General features: G+C 38.2%; 1 protein-coding gene across 2 annotated transcripts in view; it reads left to right on the top strand.

Annotated features, from left to right (window-relative positions):
• Nucleotides 1-13,941, top strand: part of LOC101854750 (laminin subunit alpha) — a gene marked incomplete at its 5' end in the record, with an annotated part of 81,500 nt that overhangs the window by 25,782 nt on the left and 41,777 nt on the right. For both annotated transcript variants that reach the window (XM_013087707.1, XM_013087705.1), the window contains 13 exon segments: nucleotides 1,664-1,793; nucleotides 2,721-2,866; nucleotides 3,742-3,857; nucleotides 4,551-4,756; nucleotides 5,334-5,464; nucleotides 6,457-6,527; nucleotides 7,533-7,677; nucleotides 8,810-8,950; nucleotides 10,027-10,179; nucleotides 11,275-11,373; nucleotides 11,758-11,841; nucleotides 12,386-12,507; nucleotides 13,652-13,760. In XM_013087707.1, coding sequence (XP_012943161.1) covers nucleotides 1,664-1,793; nucleotides 2,721-2,866; nucleotides 3,742-3,857; nucleotides 4,551-4,756; nucleotides 5,334-5,464; nucleotides 6,457-6,527; nucleotides 7,533-7,677; nucleotides 8,810-8,950; nucleotides 10,027-10,179; nucleotides 11,275-11,373; nucleotides 11,758-11,841; nucleotides 12,386-12,507; nucleotides 13,652-13,760 — 1,653 coding nt within the window.

Genomic DNA, 13,941 nt, shown 5'->3' with positions numbered 1-13,941 from the left:
GGCCATAAGGACAAGTTCTACTTTTCATGGTAGTAGAATTTTCAATAATGAGATAATGTTATGCAAAATCATTTAAATTATACAAAATAGAACGACTAAGCAACACTTGAAAACACAAGACTCATGGAAGAATATACGCATATTTTTGTTCAATTCAGTGTGTATGGTAAATGAATTTGGACCACTGAGTGCAGTGTGGAGCTGAACAGGACCGTTAATTGCTCAAGAGTATGAATGTCGTAAAGCACAAAAATGGAACAAAGGGTTTTTTTCGTTTCCGGTACACTCATTTTCAATACGACTAAGGAGTAATAAGTAATTTGTGTTTTCTTTTTGATATTATGTTCCCATAGTGTCCATCATTATTATATTTGTGCTTCAAAAACTTACACGCTCTTTATTATGTATGTTTTATGCACTGTTTTGGTGCACAAGCTTTTATTTTTAGAGCAAGAATATCGCACTGTCACAGTGGCTTTCACAAGCTCTCCTATTCCCGTCTCTTTTGTTTTTATAACTGCCTTTTTGAGAACTAGTTTTGCTTAGTATTAAACCAACAGATGTGCTGGCTTGTGTGTTGTTGTATTTCTTTTTTTTGCTGTTGTTTGGTGTTTTATAAATGACTAATCTGAACAGTTGTCACGTGTCGAGTCTTATCATCAGTGCTTGTTGCTTGAAGAAAGTGAAAGTTGACTGCTACCAACTGCATGTTTGCGAAAGTGTGAAAATAGAAATGTATAAATAAAGGCTGCTGATGGTATCGGTCCTAATGAGACTCAGCTAAGAGCTGTAGACTGGCAAAGAAATGTATTGGTGGTTTTTTGTTGTTTTTAAACAAAGAAAGAGTATGTGTTGGGTTTTTTGGGGGTTTTTTGAGAGGGGGCGGGGGTTCTTTTGGAGGGGGGGGTCTTAGAAAGTTGTAATTTCAGCATGTTTAAGAGTGCCTTGTTCTAAAATTTGAGAATGCTCATTGTTGTTTTGTTGTTGTGTAACACAATTCACCTGAAAAATATGAAATGTTTGTGCTTTTGAGCCCGTTCAACTTTAGAGAGGAAGATTACAATTTTCGAGCTTTCCTTTTTTTTTTTCTTTTTCTTTTTGCTCAGTATTATCAAATTCAAGTAACTGAGGTGTTAATAGTGCTGTAAAAAAACTTCTAAATCAATCAGTTGACTTTTAAAATAAAGTGCTTTAGAAGTGGATATAATGTTAAAATTCTGAAAACGACCCTTCTTGTATTTTTTGGGTACCGAACTAGTGAGACAGATGATGCTGCACATGGAATTGAAGTAACTCTTTTAGACTCACTATAGTCATGGGAAAGAGTAGAAACAACGGTAAAGAAAAAGTAAATATTGTCTTGATTCTTTCATCAGTAGGGCCTAAGTGGATAAAATTATTTAACAAAGAACAATATTTGGGGCAGTTGATGTATTTCTAAAAGTTCCTTCTCTAAAAATTCCTTGTCTAGGTAGCTGTGGAACTGTTTGGTTGAGTGACGAAAAAAGGAATAACTGTCTTGATTCTCTCATCAATAAGTTTATGAAACAATTACAGCAGGTCATTGAAGGGTTTAGAAATTTTTAACCTTCCTTTTGTAAATGACCGTATGCAGTTGGGAGCACAGTAAAACTCTTACTTAACTAAACTATACCTTTTCTAGGTACCCCTGGATCTGTTTGGTCAGGTGACCAAGCCCGGACAGTACATTCTCCTGGTACACTACTACATGCCCACAGAGGTCGGACTCAACATTCCAGTCTCTGTGCACTCCGACGGGAAAGTGACCAACGGTCAGTTAGCACTACTGACTGGCCTCATCTCTTTCATCTCCCTCTTTTTTCTCTTTCTTTTTTCTCTCTCATTCCTTCTCTTTCTTCTCTCTTTTTTTCTCTCATTCCCTCTCTTTCTTCTCTCTCTCTTTTTCTCTCTTTCATTCCCTCTCTTTCTTCCCTCTTTTTTCTCTCATTCCTTCTCTTTTCTCTCTCTCTCTTTTTTTCTTTCGCTCCCTGCATTTCTTCTCACCTCTTTCTACATTTCTTCTCTTTCTGTCTACAATGTGCTACTACAATTTACAGATTATCAAATTCTGCTATATGCTAGATAACACTTGCTGTTAAGGTTAACAGGTTTTTGTCTTCCAGCATTGAGCTGTTAAAGTTAACATGCTTCATTTGTTGTATGTTAGAGGTTTTTCTTCTCTACAGTCAGACCAGATGGGAGAGGGATAAAGGGCCAGTAGATATTGTTTCTCTATTATATAGTATCGTTTCTCTTTCTTCTTTATTTCAAATTGACACTTTGTGCTGACATGTTCACAATTTTTCTCTGTTGTATGCTAGAGCTTCCTGCTTTTCTCCAGTTGAGTTATGTCTATCTTTCCTACCCAAAGGTGCTTGGTGTGAGTTTTTGGGTGGTATGTTCCTTCTACTTCATTTGGTCAGTGTTGTTAGTATCCTCTAGTCTGTTTTATATAAACTGTATCTGTTATTGTACTGACTCCCAACACCATACACTGAACATTGTAACCTTGACTGTTCACTGTAGAATAAATGAGTTTGAATTTACTTTTACAAAGACATTTTCCTAATGAAGCTGTTGTCATTTCTAGAAAAGAACATTGTTCTGTGACAAATTTATAGTGATAGTCATGTTTGACAGGCAGTAGTTGTCCTCATAAGGTAGCTTTCCTTAATCTTGCTGTTTTTCTCACATTCTAGGCATGTTCAAGCCACGCTTCTGTCCCAATAATGTTGGATGCCGAAGCACCATCATGTTTGGTCAGTCTGGTGGTAACGTGATCAAACTGACAGGAACTGACATCAAAGTCTCCTTCAACGGTACTAAAGGTGGACAGATCTGGCTGGTTAGTATATAGTTTCTGTTGCACTCTTCTGCCCCCCTCATAGGGGGTGCCCACTATTGCGATCAGGTTGGGTCGGGTCAATTTGACAGTTGGGGCTAGCCGAATTTAGGGCACAAACGGATCGACTCGGTCGGTGACCTGCAAAATTAAACGCGTTCACTCAAACTAGCAGGGTCAATGGCTGTTCGAGCCGAAAAAATGTTTCTTTGACCTTATAATGCATCACGATTAGTAAAATAACTTGGTATGGATTAGATAGAGTAATTCTTTCTATAAAGATTGTCACTAGTATGTGGGCAGGGCCCAGGTTTCGAGAATATTCTCGTCCGCAGCACTGAATGAGTCAAACAGTGTCTGTAGTGTTGGGCACTTTGCTGTCACGTGCAGAAGATTTGAGTTTGATTCCTATGTGGGGAGATTTTGTATCGAGTGTCTCCATCTGTCTGCTGGGACACTGTCTCCCTCTCTGCGGCGGGTTGGCCGCGGCAGTCAAGGTTGAAGCTGTCCGCCTCCTAAATGATTTACAGATGCCATTTTTTAAACATTAACAGAAACACAAAAGAGATACACTGACTGACTAATAAGGTTCCTCAGGATCAGTGGAGGGTGGGGGATGTGTTATAATGTATAATTACTTATTTTTACTTTATAGAATGAAAAGGGAAAAAAACTGTTTAGATAGTGTGCACAAATTTTAAAAAAATTTTCAATTAAGGCTGTGACTTGAATCTTTGAAGCAAAGGGTTGGTTTGGCACTCATATGACATTATGCTGTTGCGAGCGCCGTAGAACCCTCTACTATAAAAAAAGGGTTGTTTATCTTCTTCTTTTCTGTGTTCCTGTCTTCATGACATGGCTGTGATATTTCTACGCAGGACTACTTGCTGATTGTACCCATGGACCAGTACCACAAGGACTACATGGACTTGTTGCCTGTGGATAAATCGGGAGATTTCCTCAACATGTGTGTCGATGAAGGCTTCCAGCTCAAGTAAGTGTCAAATTTGGGTCGAAAAGATATTTTCTGCGTTTTGTCCTTTCTATGAAGACGCTCATGACTATAGAATAATTACTGTACGAGGTAATGCTTTCTGTCAAACATGTCTGGATGTTTGGCGGATATTTGGTGTGGTTTTTCTTATCAAACATTTATAATCCTTATCTCTCATCCATCTTTTCTTTGTATGTTACTTTGTAGTGTCTTCTCTAATCTTAGGCTCTTCTATAACCTATTTGTGTCGCAAGTGCCGTAAAAATTACTAAACTAATCTAAATCTAAATAAGACATCATGTTTGTCTCTTGTGAGTGTCATACAGCATAGCAACATGTTACATGCATACTGGTGCTGTTCACAAGCTTCTCCTTTGCTGAAATTCATATTATTAAAACAGATTTGTATTTGTTTCATCATTTTGACTTATCTTTTGTAGGGTCTTGATTTGCAATTTGCCAGTACTCTCCACCCATATACCCTCCACCAGGGCAGTGCTACCCCTTGGCGCTCTTATGCAGTTGCGAGCTACTAAAACTAAAATCTCCACCCATAGCTTCACTTATATTGATGATTGTGCATTCCATCACTTCCATTTCTATTTTTTCATTTGATTCCATTTTACACAATGAAAGATGTCATTTTTAAAATCTTTCTTTTTTTTCTTTCTTCGCTATTTCTCTTGTGTTTAGGGCTGACGAAGAGTTCTGTAAGAACGGAGCTTTTACGTTGGTCACCAACTTCAACAACGGAGCTCTGGACTGCAACTGTAATGCTGATGGCTCCCTCAGCTTCACCTGTGATGGATTTGGTGGCCAGTGTCAGTGCAGGGATTATATCATTGGACGCACTTGCTCTGCTTGCTTACCTGGTTATTACGGTTTTCCAAACTGCCAAGGTAAGCATACTGAGTACAAAAAGTAGATTTATTAGAATGTAACAAGTAGATGTTGTTGTTGCTGTTGTTGTTGCTGTTGTTGTTGCTGTTGTTGTTGTTGATATTGTTGTTGTTGTTGTTATCAATCGAACGCAGTTGAGCTCTTGCCCTTCTGTCCAATGCCATTAAGTGATAAATACAGGTTTGCTGCAGTTGCTGTAATGTTCCATGGAGTGTGTTGTCAATGTTAGGTCTCGGAGGGAGAAGACTTGCTCTGATGTCATTTAGGGCTGTACAGTGGAGCAGGCGATGATCCAGCCTCATATGCATAGTCACACAAAGGACACATTAAGGAAAATTCTGTTTTTATTCTGTTTAAATGGAAGTTGAGCTGTATATATCCTGTTCGTAGGCGGAAGATCATGGTCTGTTTCTTTCTCAGGTAGATAGACATTTTATTGTCCAGTCTAATGTATTTGATAAAATGCTGAAGTGTGCACCTCTTTACTAGTATGAATGGAAAATATTTTGACTTTATTTATCATTATAATTGTTTTTCATTTTCTGATGGTATGTTGTTCTTTTTGTTGATTTCCAGCTTGCAACTGTCGATACGGTCTATGCCATGAGGTGACCGGGGAGTGCATCTGTCCACCTCGTGTTGAGGGAGACCAATGTGACAGATGTGAACCAGAGGCCTACGGTTATGACGCCCTCATTGGCTGCCAGGTAGGGAATTGCGTAGAGGAATTAATCTACAATATAACAATGATATCTGATATTGAAATGTTTTTCACACTAGGAGGAGGGCAGTGGTGATCGTGGCTCAGCATTTTTCATGAGCTGGGGCTTATTCGCAGAAGCCTCTTATCTTAAAATCCTAAAATTGTCCCCACCATCAGCACTTTGTTTTCTTGATGGACTTGTGGTCTTCCATCACTTGTTTCAAATTAAAGATGAATGAGAAGAAGAAGAAATCATTTGACTACTGGATCCCCAAAACAAAGGAATTTTAAGGGAAGTGGTGAAGCCTAGATTATAAAAAAATATTTTCACGAAGGAATTGAGTGTGCCAGCAGCTTAGTTGACACCTTTCTACAATGTTGTTTGAGGAGATTTCAGTGTTCATCAAGCTATTTGCTTGGCCTTTTTTGGAGATAGACGTTAAGTTTGGATGTCAAGCCTCTTAAATGACTTACAGTGTTGGCAAGTCCATGCCAAGCCATCTTATCAAAAAGTTTTTGGAGCACTAAATTATCACCCTCCATTATCTTTTTTGTTCATACACTAGTGACATTGCCTTTGAGTACTTTCTACTGAATAGGCAAAAAGAAAACTGCATTGAAAAGAGTTTGTATTTTGGAATTGTTTAAACAGGATTGAAATTAACTTGGACTGTTTGTCTGTTTTTATTTTTTAACGGTATTGTAATGTTCTCTTACTGTGTGAAAAGATATGAATTATAAAGCAGTTCAACAAAAAACTATTGTATAGCTGAATTATGATCATGCCCTTTAGATTTCTAATCTTTAAGAAATGAAGTCTTGTGTTTGGTTTTTAGTTTTTATTGCCTGTTTTTTTAGATTTTTGCTTGATATTTTCTCTTTCTTTTTATGTGAAATGGCTTACCCACTAGATTTAATTAGTGTCATGGCCAGTGGGGCAGAGAACGGAAAGAATGGTATGATTATGGTAGACATTTCTATATATTTTCATTTCAGAGGTGCAACTGTGATTACCAAGGTGTACTTGACAGGAACTTGAACTGTGACCAGAGGACTGGACAGTGCAGGTATATTTTACACTGTTTGCTGCCATTCATGCTATTTGCTTTCACAGTCCATTTAATTTCTTTTGCTTTACTTATTTTACATGTTTTCTTATTCGGCTTGTGTTATCTATTTTCATCACTCCTCTGTGAGTTATAATAGCAGTAATGGAGTCAAGAAAATTTTGAAATCAACTAGTTATTATAAAAGTTCCAAGTTAACTTATCTTTATTACAAAAGTTCAAAAATAAACTATCTTTGGGCAAAGCAATGAAAACTGCGAGAGAATATTTGCCCTTCTCCAAACTCAATCATATTCCTCAGTCCCATTCCCCCAGAGTGCTATGTGTGCATCAATATAATTCTGTAAGTAATATGTATGTTTGTGTGTGTTGGTTCTGTACATTCTCAAGTGGCATTGCTGTGTTAGGCCCCCAGTATATGTGGAAACATTGGCCAATATCACTTTGTTTTCTGTATCTGTAGATCTATTTTACATTACCGAAAGTGTGTCAAGTGTAAAGTCCATAATAAACTTTGTTGGTGGGTGGTTGGCGGGTGCTCTGGTGTAGTTTGCTTCTTTTTTCCTATCAAACCTCTATCGTCTTTTTCTCCCCTCTTTCTATTTTGTGTTTGTTACTCTCTTGTAACACCTTTAATCTTCGGCACTTGTATGACCTTATTGTGTTCCCAGTGCTGTAAAACTCCTACTAAAACTTTAAAAAACCTAAAAACTTTGAAGGAAAAAAAGGTCTGGGCTGATAACAAGCTCAAGAACATTTTTCTTGTTGTGAAATGTTTATTGTAAAATAATAGAAGGTAATTTTCTTTGTTTCTTTAGCTAACATTTTTTATGTCTATCGTTCAAGTGAAAAAATGTTTTATGGATAGATCCACCTGTTTGTTGCAGATGAAAGGCCTCGTAGCTTGGTTAGAGTTTACCTTTCTTAACTCTTTTAATTTTTTATTTTTGTTCTCGGTGATAACTGCCTTTTGACTGAGCTGTCAATTGTTTTCATCCACATTAGTTGTAAGGCCAACATAGGTGAACGTCGGTGTGACACGTGTTTGCCTGGCTACCACACCTTCCCCTTCTGTGAGTTCTGTGGATGTGACACACGCGGCACTCAGGCGGCTATTTGTGATCAGCGGACGGCTCAGTGTCTCTGCAAGGTGGGTGATGGTGATGTTAGATGATGTAAAGTTACCTGGCAATCCGATGAGTCGGGTCTCTCAGGGGGCCCGCGTCCAAGATAAGTGTAGCCTCGTCGTGGTCCTGAGTCCGACTGAATATCTCAGTGAGTCTCTCAGACGATCTCTGCCTATTTCCCCCGGGACCCTTGACGTCATCCAAGGGCGTGCCACTCCCTTAATTATCTTGTCCCCACAGTAAAGATAAGAGTCATGTCCCTTGACATCACAAGATGACTGTAAATGTCTGTCTGTCCTTTTAACCCCTTGGTGGTGTATGGTTTTTCCAACTTTTACCTCAACCAATTTCTGCTAGCCAGGACATTCAAAGCTATAGTAATGCAGTGATAAAATCTTGTACGGTGTACGTAATAAGGTCCACGTGATTGCCTTAATCGGCTGATGTAAGGACATATATTGTAAGGGAGGACAGCATCTTGGCACATAGTGTTGGACGTACTGTGTACTGGAGCTGTCAACCAAGGCGTTAATTCTCATTGGTGGTAACTGACACCAGGATTCCGAATCTAGCTATCCTTTGTTTTCTTATTGATATTGATACTAGGAGTCTGAATTTAGATGTGGAGCTTATTATATGTCCAAATTATGTTGATGGTGTTGTAAAACAAGTACTCCAAACTCACCTAAAATGAGGACATTAACAGCTTTGCTAAGTAATATGTTCCAACACATACACTCATATGTTAATTTGCTGGCATTTTCATTGTTCAGTACTTTTAACCTTGTTCTTTGTCAGAATTGTATATCTATTTTCCTTCAAAAGGAAAAAAAAAAAAAAAAAAAGGAAGGACACCTTTTATTCATCTCTGTGAGGAAATTTGTTTTACAATGGAGACCAAACTGCATTTCCTTCCTTTTTGACTTTGCACAATTTCCTTCCTTTCTTGTGAGTGGGTGATTGGCGGGTGCTCTGATGTGGTTTTCTTCTTCTTTCCTATCAAACATCTATCATCTTTTGCTCCCCTCTTTCTACTTTGTGTTTGTTACTCTCTAGTAACACCTCTAATCTTCAGCACTTATATGACCTTATTGTGTTGCAACTGCCGTAAAACTCTTACTAAACCTAAAACTTCCTTGTGTCCCCCCCCCCCAGGACAACGTTGTGGGCACCATGTGTGACCAGTGCGCTGATGGTATGTACAACCTGGAGATGGACAACCCCAAGGGATGCACCCAGTGCTTCTGTTTTGGCCACACCACGAGATGTGACAGCTCCAATCTCAACTGGGACTTTGTAAGTACAACGTTGCTATTTATCATAGTCTGTGGTATTGCAGGCTCTTCCAATCACACTCAAAAGATACAGGTTCAATTCCAATGTGCAAAAGTTGGTTGTGGGTTGTTGGGGGGTGCTACCGTGTGGTTTGCTTCTTCTTTCCTATCTAACATCTATCATCTTTATCTCCCCTCCTTCTTTTTTGTGTTTGTTACTCTCTTGTAGCACCTCTAATCTTCGGCACCTATATGACCTTATTGTGTTGCAAGTGCTGTAAAACTCTTACTAAAGAGCAAAAGTTGTTTTACATCTTTTTTCTGCCATATAATATCTCTCACACACAGTTTGGATTGATCCTGTTAGGTATTGTCAACGGACCCCAACTGTTACAAAGTCGTGTAAAACATTCAGAGTCAGACATTTCCTTTTGATTGGGTATCTCATTCATCAATAATCAAGAGGCTAGCCCAGGAGAGGGACAGGTGGAAAGTGTTTGTTCGTGGCCTAATGCAGGGTGAGAAAAGGAGGGCTGATGCTGATGGCTTTATTCAGCAGCCCAAATATGATTCTTGTTAAAATAACAATTCTGGTTTTTGATTTTTTACTTTTCCCCACTCAAAGTTGACTTCAGATCTTTGAACTGATTTTCGCTTGTAATGCTTTTTTTTGTCTAATGTGTAATGTCTTTCACCTGTCAGGATTGTGACAGTTTTTGATGGGTGATTATTTTCACAGACCAAAAGACATGACTACCCCTCTGCCATATTTCTGTTCTTAATTTAACCTTTTCATTGCCTCACCCAAATCTTTTAAAACTATTTGGTAAAATTCTGAAGCAGGTCTGGTATGAAGGGGTGAATACTGTGTTAAGTTATTATGAAGAAATATAATTCTGTATAAATTCATGAGAGTTTATGACATTTTTTGCACAGGTTAAATCATAGCTGTTTTATGTAAAAATATTTCTTTTTTTAATTTTAAAAAAATGTGTCTATGTTAAAATTTCAGATTAGCAGAAAAAGATGTATGGGCACATGGTTTAATTGTTTTCCTGAGAATCCGTTTCACCTTGCTCTCCTTATGTCTACTTCAAGGTGTACGACATGAGAGGATGGCTTGCTACAAACACGGGAGACGAGGAAGTACAAGAGGCGGGATCCACCATCAGAATCAGTTCTGTTGACGGAGCCCTGGATGAGGACAACATCATCTACTGGATCGCCCCTCCAGCATACCTGGGCAAGAAGGTACTGAAATCGGGTCAATGCTGACGTTAAACATCTTCAAAGTACTGACTCCTACATGGCATTGGACAGAAGGGCGAGCTGTTGCTGGATTGATAACAACAACAACAACAACAACAACAACAACAACAACAACAAAGTACTGACTTCCTCAAGTCAGAATATGCTCTTTATAGATTATAGGCCTATTGATAATTATTATTACTGTTATTAGCTAAGAGGTGCTTGCTAAGATTAGTAAAACTTGTCAAAGGGGTTTTCTTGAAATGGTGGGCAAATGAATTACACTGTAACAGCCTAATCGTTCCCTTTATCTATCTACCTGTTAGCTTTAACTAATGTTGACAAACATCAAACTGAAATACACTTTGCTGAAAACCATGGAATACAGAGGCAGGAAGAAATGGTTGTGGGATTATCCGATTAACTCTGTGAGTGTGTTTTGTGTTTAAAGAGTTAAAAGCCTATGGACAAAGGTCATACTCTTTTTGTTTTGTTAAGAACTCATTCTCTGTCGTGAAAATACACTGGGATTTGTCTTTGAACAGGATGCATTGATGCAAGCTCAATGGATGCTGCACTACAACCGTTGGTTGTCGTGTTTGAAATCTTCTGTAAAGAATGAGTGTGCTTCAGCATAATAATAACAATAATAATAAATAGAAATTGTAGAGCGCTTACCCCCACTCAACAGAAAGCTCTATGCACTTTACACTATATTATCACCCCAGCAGACCATAGAACACTCCAAAACATTCTCTGCTTCCTTAGAAGCATACAGTGCAAGCAACTGATTAAGCGCTCAAACACTAACAAACTGACAAGATCTTTCGCTGTCTATAGGTGGGTACCCATTCCCACCTGGGTGGAGTGAGGAAAATTTGTGTAAAGTGCCTTTCCCAAGGGCACAATGTCGGGCCCCTGACGGGATTTGAACCCACGACCTTATGGTTATGAGTCCGATAGCCTAAACTCTAGGCCACTGACGCCACATCATATAGCCCCCAAAAGTAACGATTTCTCATCAGGTTGTCCTCCTGGGGATGTAGAAAACTATATTTTAAAACTATTTAATTTCCATGCTGGTTTAATTCACAGATCAATTCATACGGAGGCCTGCTTCAGTTTACAGTGCTGTTTACTCTTCCTAGAGGCTTGGAGAGTGAGGGCCTGATTGAACCTGACATCATCCTGTCTGTAAGTTGGACAATAGTAGATTGTGATTGTGATATGGATAATAATAGATTGGAATAAAATCTAAAATAAAATTAACAGCAAAAATTTACTCTGTATATTCATTTTCATTTGGTCTGCTGTTTTGCAGTTTATAATTCTGGACTGTTTGTTTATAAATAAATTAATGCTCTCACTTGTTCGGTTTGTTGATCAAATGTTCTATGTTTTATTAACTTTGAAAGCTACAGACATTTGGTACAGAATGCGACTGCATCAAAGAGATCAGAGGTATTATGATTCACATGAAGTAGCCAGTATTCTTTTTGCAAAGACCTTTTTGTTGAAAATTCTTCAGCGGAAAATAAGACCTTTATTTATGATTATTTGGTATTCCATACATTACAGGGTAGCAACATGAGTGTGGTCCATTACCACAACACTCAGCCTCTTCCCAGCACTTCTTTTGACATGGAGGTCCCATTGACGGAGGTATGTTAATTTTGAAATGTTCTGTCAGGGATTTTGACCAGCATGCACCGGCTGAGTCAATGATGCACCCAATGTATATACAGTGAAAGGCAATTTTCCATGAAAGGTCCCTTTATTGTAATACATTTTTACATTTTCAGTAGTACTTCAGACATCAAGGAAACAATGCCCTGTGTGATGATAAAGTATTATCTTATCTTAAACTTAATGAGAGTGTTTGTAAATGTGCTAGAGAAAATGAATCTCAATTGCATTTTTCCTGCTATCTCAAACTGTGGTTCTTTTATTAGGCCCTACTCTTTTTTGGGGGGGGTATCCTCTCTTTTTCTCAAACATTTCCAAATTTGCAAAATTGACCAAGAGGTTTTCAGTTAAAAGCAAAATCTTTTTACTTTACACCACTTTTACAAATGTCAACAATACGGATTTCTGCTGTCCAGTGGGCAATGTAATTAAGGAATTTATTTATATTTCTGTCTGGTTGCTTTGGTTAATCTTGTCATCTATGTCGTTTGATTGGGAGAATTTCTAAAATATTTTTCAGTACCACTTCAGACATCAAGGAACCAATGCCCCAGTTTTCAAAGAGCAGTTCATGATGATTCTCTCCAGTCTTGATGCTCTTCTCATCAGAGCTTCCTACTACACTGTTGTAGGAGAAATCAGGTATTCTGAGATTTTCTTTATTGGTAGGCTATGGCGGGTTTTCAGATTTATGCAGTCATCATCAAATGCCAGATCTGCAATAAACATATGCAATAAACTTCTTCAATTATGGTTCTCCACCTTCTGCTGGCATGCTGTAAAAAATCTTTCCACGTCACACTTCTGTTTAGGTTCTCTGAATAGGTCGCTCTGGATCTACACCTGTCTCACCTACCTTTGTCTGTCCTGAAAGATTATTTAAGAGACAAGACTTCCAAATCCATTGTCTACCTCTAATAGGACCGTGGGTGAGGGGCTTTGAAAACTCATCAACCAACCTAAATTTTGAAATGTTCTGTCAGGGATTTTGACCAACATGCACCAGTAGAGTCAATGTATATACAGTGAAAAGCAAAATTCCATGAAAGGTCCTTTAATTGTAATGCATTTTGACATTCTATTATTTTATTGGGAATCCTCTGTTAATGCGGCCCACCACTCATTTATTCCTGGTTTTATTAGTGGGGTTGTTACTTTTAACCCATGTAATTCCCTACTGACTAGTTCTAGAGTAACGAATGGTATTGAAGAAGGTGTTTTGTAACTTTAAATGTTGCCACAGGGAATGAAGAGTGAAATGAATACTTACAATTTTGTTTGTGTGTGCAAGGATATTGTAACTTTTGATTATGTGTGGTAGGTTATGCTCTTTATTCTGGAGGTGCATGTGAATGTGTTTTTTTGTTTATGAGGGTAGTGCAGCCAGGCATGTTGGAGGAGGTACCTGTGTTTGTTCAACATCCTATCTGCTGAGCGAAGAAAATACACAATCCCCCTGGACATGGGATTTTAAACAATTTTTTAAATCTCGAAATGACGCTATTGAGTGTTTTGGTACTTTTGAAACAATTTTTCTATTAACAGCAGTGTCTTACTGTTCACTCATTGCCTTGATAAAAACAGAAGTCTGCAAGCAGTTAGTCACATGGGTTGGCAAAGAATCTAGTATTTATATACTTTGAGAGCTGTATTTCTGACTGAGCATCTTGGCATAGATTTTGTTATAGTATTGACTGACTGTTTTTGTAGGGTTTTTTTTTTTTTTTACCTAAATGGTCACTATTTATTTAAGTCAATTCCTAACATAAAGGATTTATATTTTTAGGTTGACAGAAGTGTATCTGGAGCAGGCAGCAGTTGATGGTAGGGGAGACCCAGCAGACAGTGTGGAAATGTGCCAGTGTCCACCTAACTATGTTGGTCTTTCCTGTGAGGTCAGGGGTCATTTCTGCTTTCTTCTTGTACTGAATAACATTTTACGTGTATCTGTATTATTTAAGTGCAACAACAACATATTTCTTAACTCACTCAATCCCAGGAGTTTTTCCCGAAATTGTACCCTGAAACCAGTCATTTTCGGCAGTTATGTAAGGGCCCACTAGTAACCATAAATAA

This window comes from Aplysia californica, unplaced genomic scaffold (assembly GCF_000002075.1).
Source record: "Aplysia californica isolate F4 #8 unplaced genomic scaffold, AplCal3.0 scaffold00627, whole genome shotgun sequence".
In the NCBI taxonomy this organism is placed as follows: domain Eukaryota; kingdom Metazoa; phylum Mollusca; class Gastropoda; order Aplysiida; family Aplysiidae; genus Aplysia; species Aplysia californica.
The sequence above is the reverse complement of the archived record's forward strand: the minus strand, read 5'-3'. Positions and strand labels throughout refer to the sequence as shown.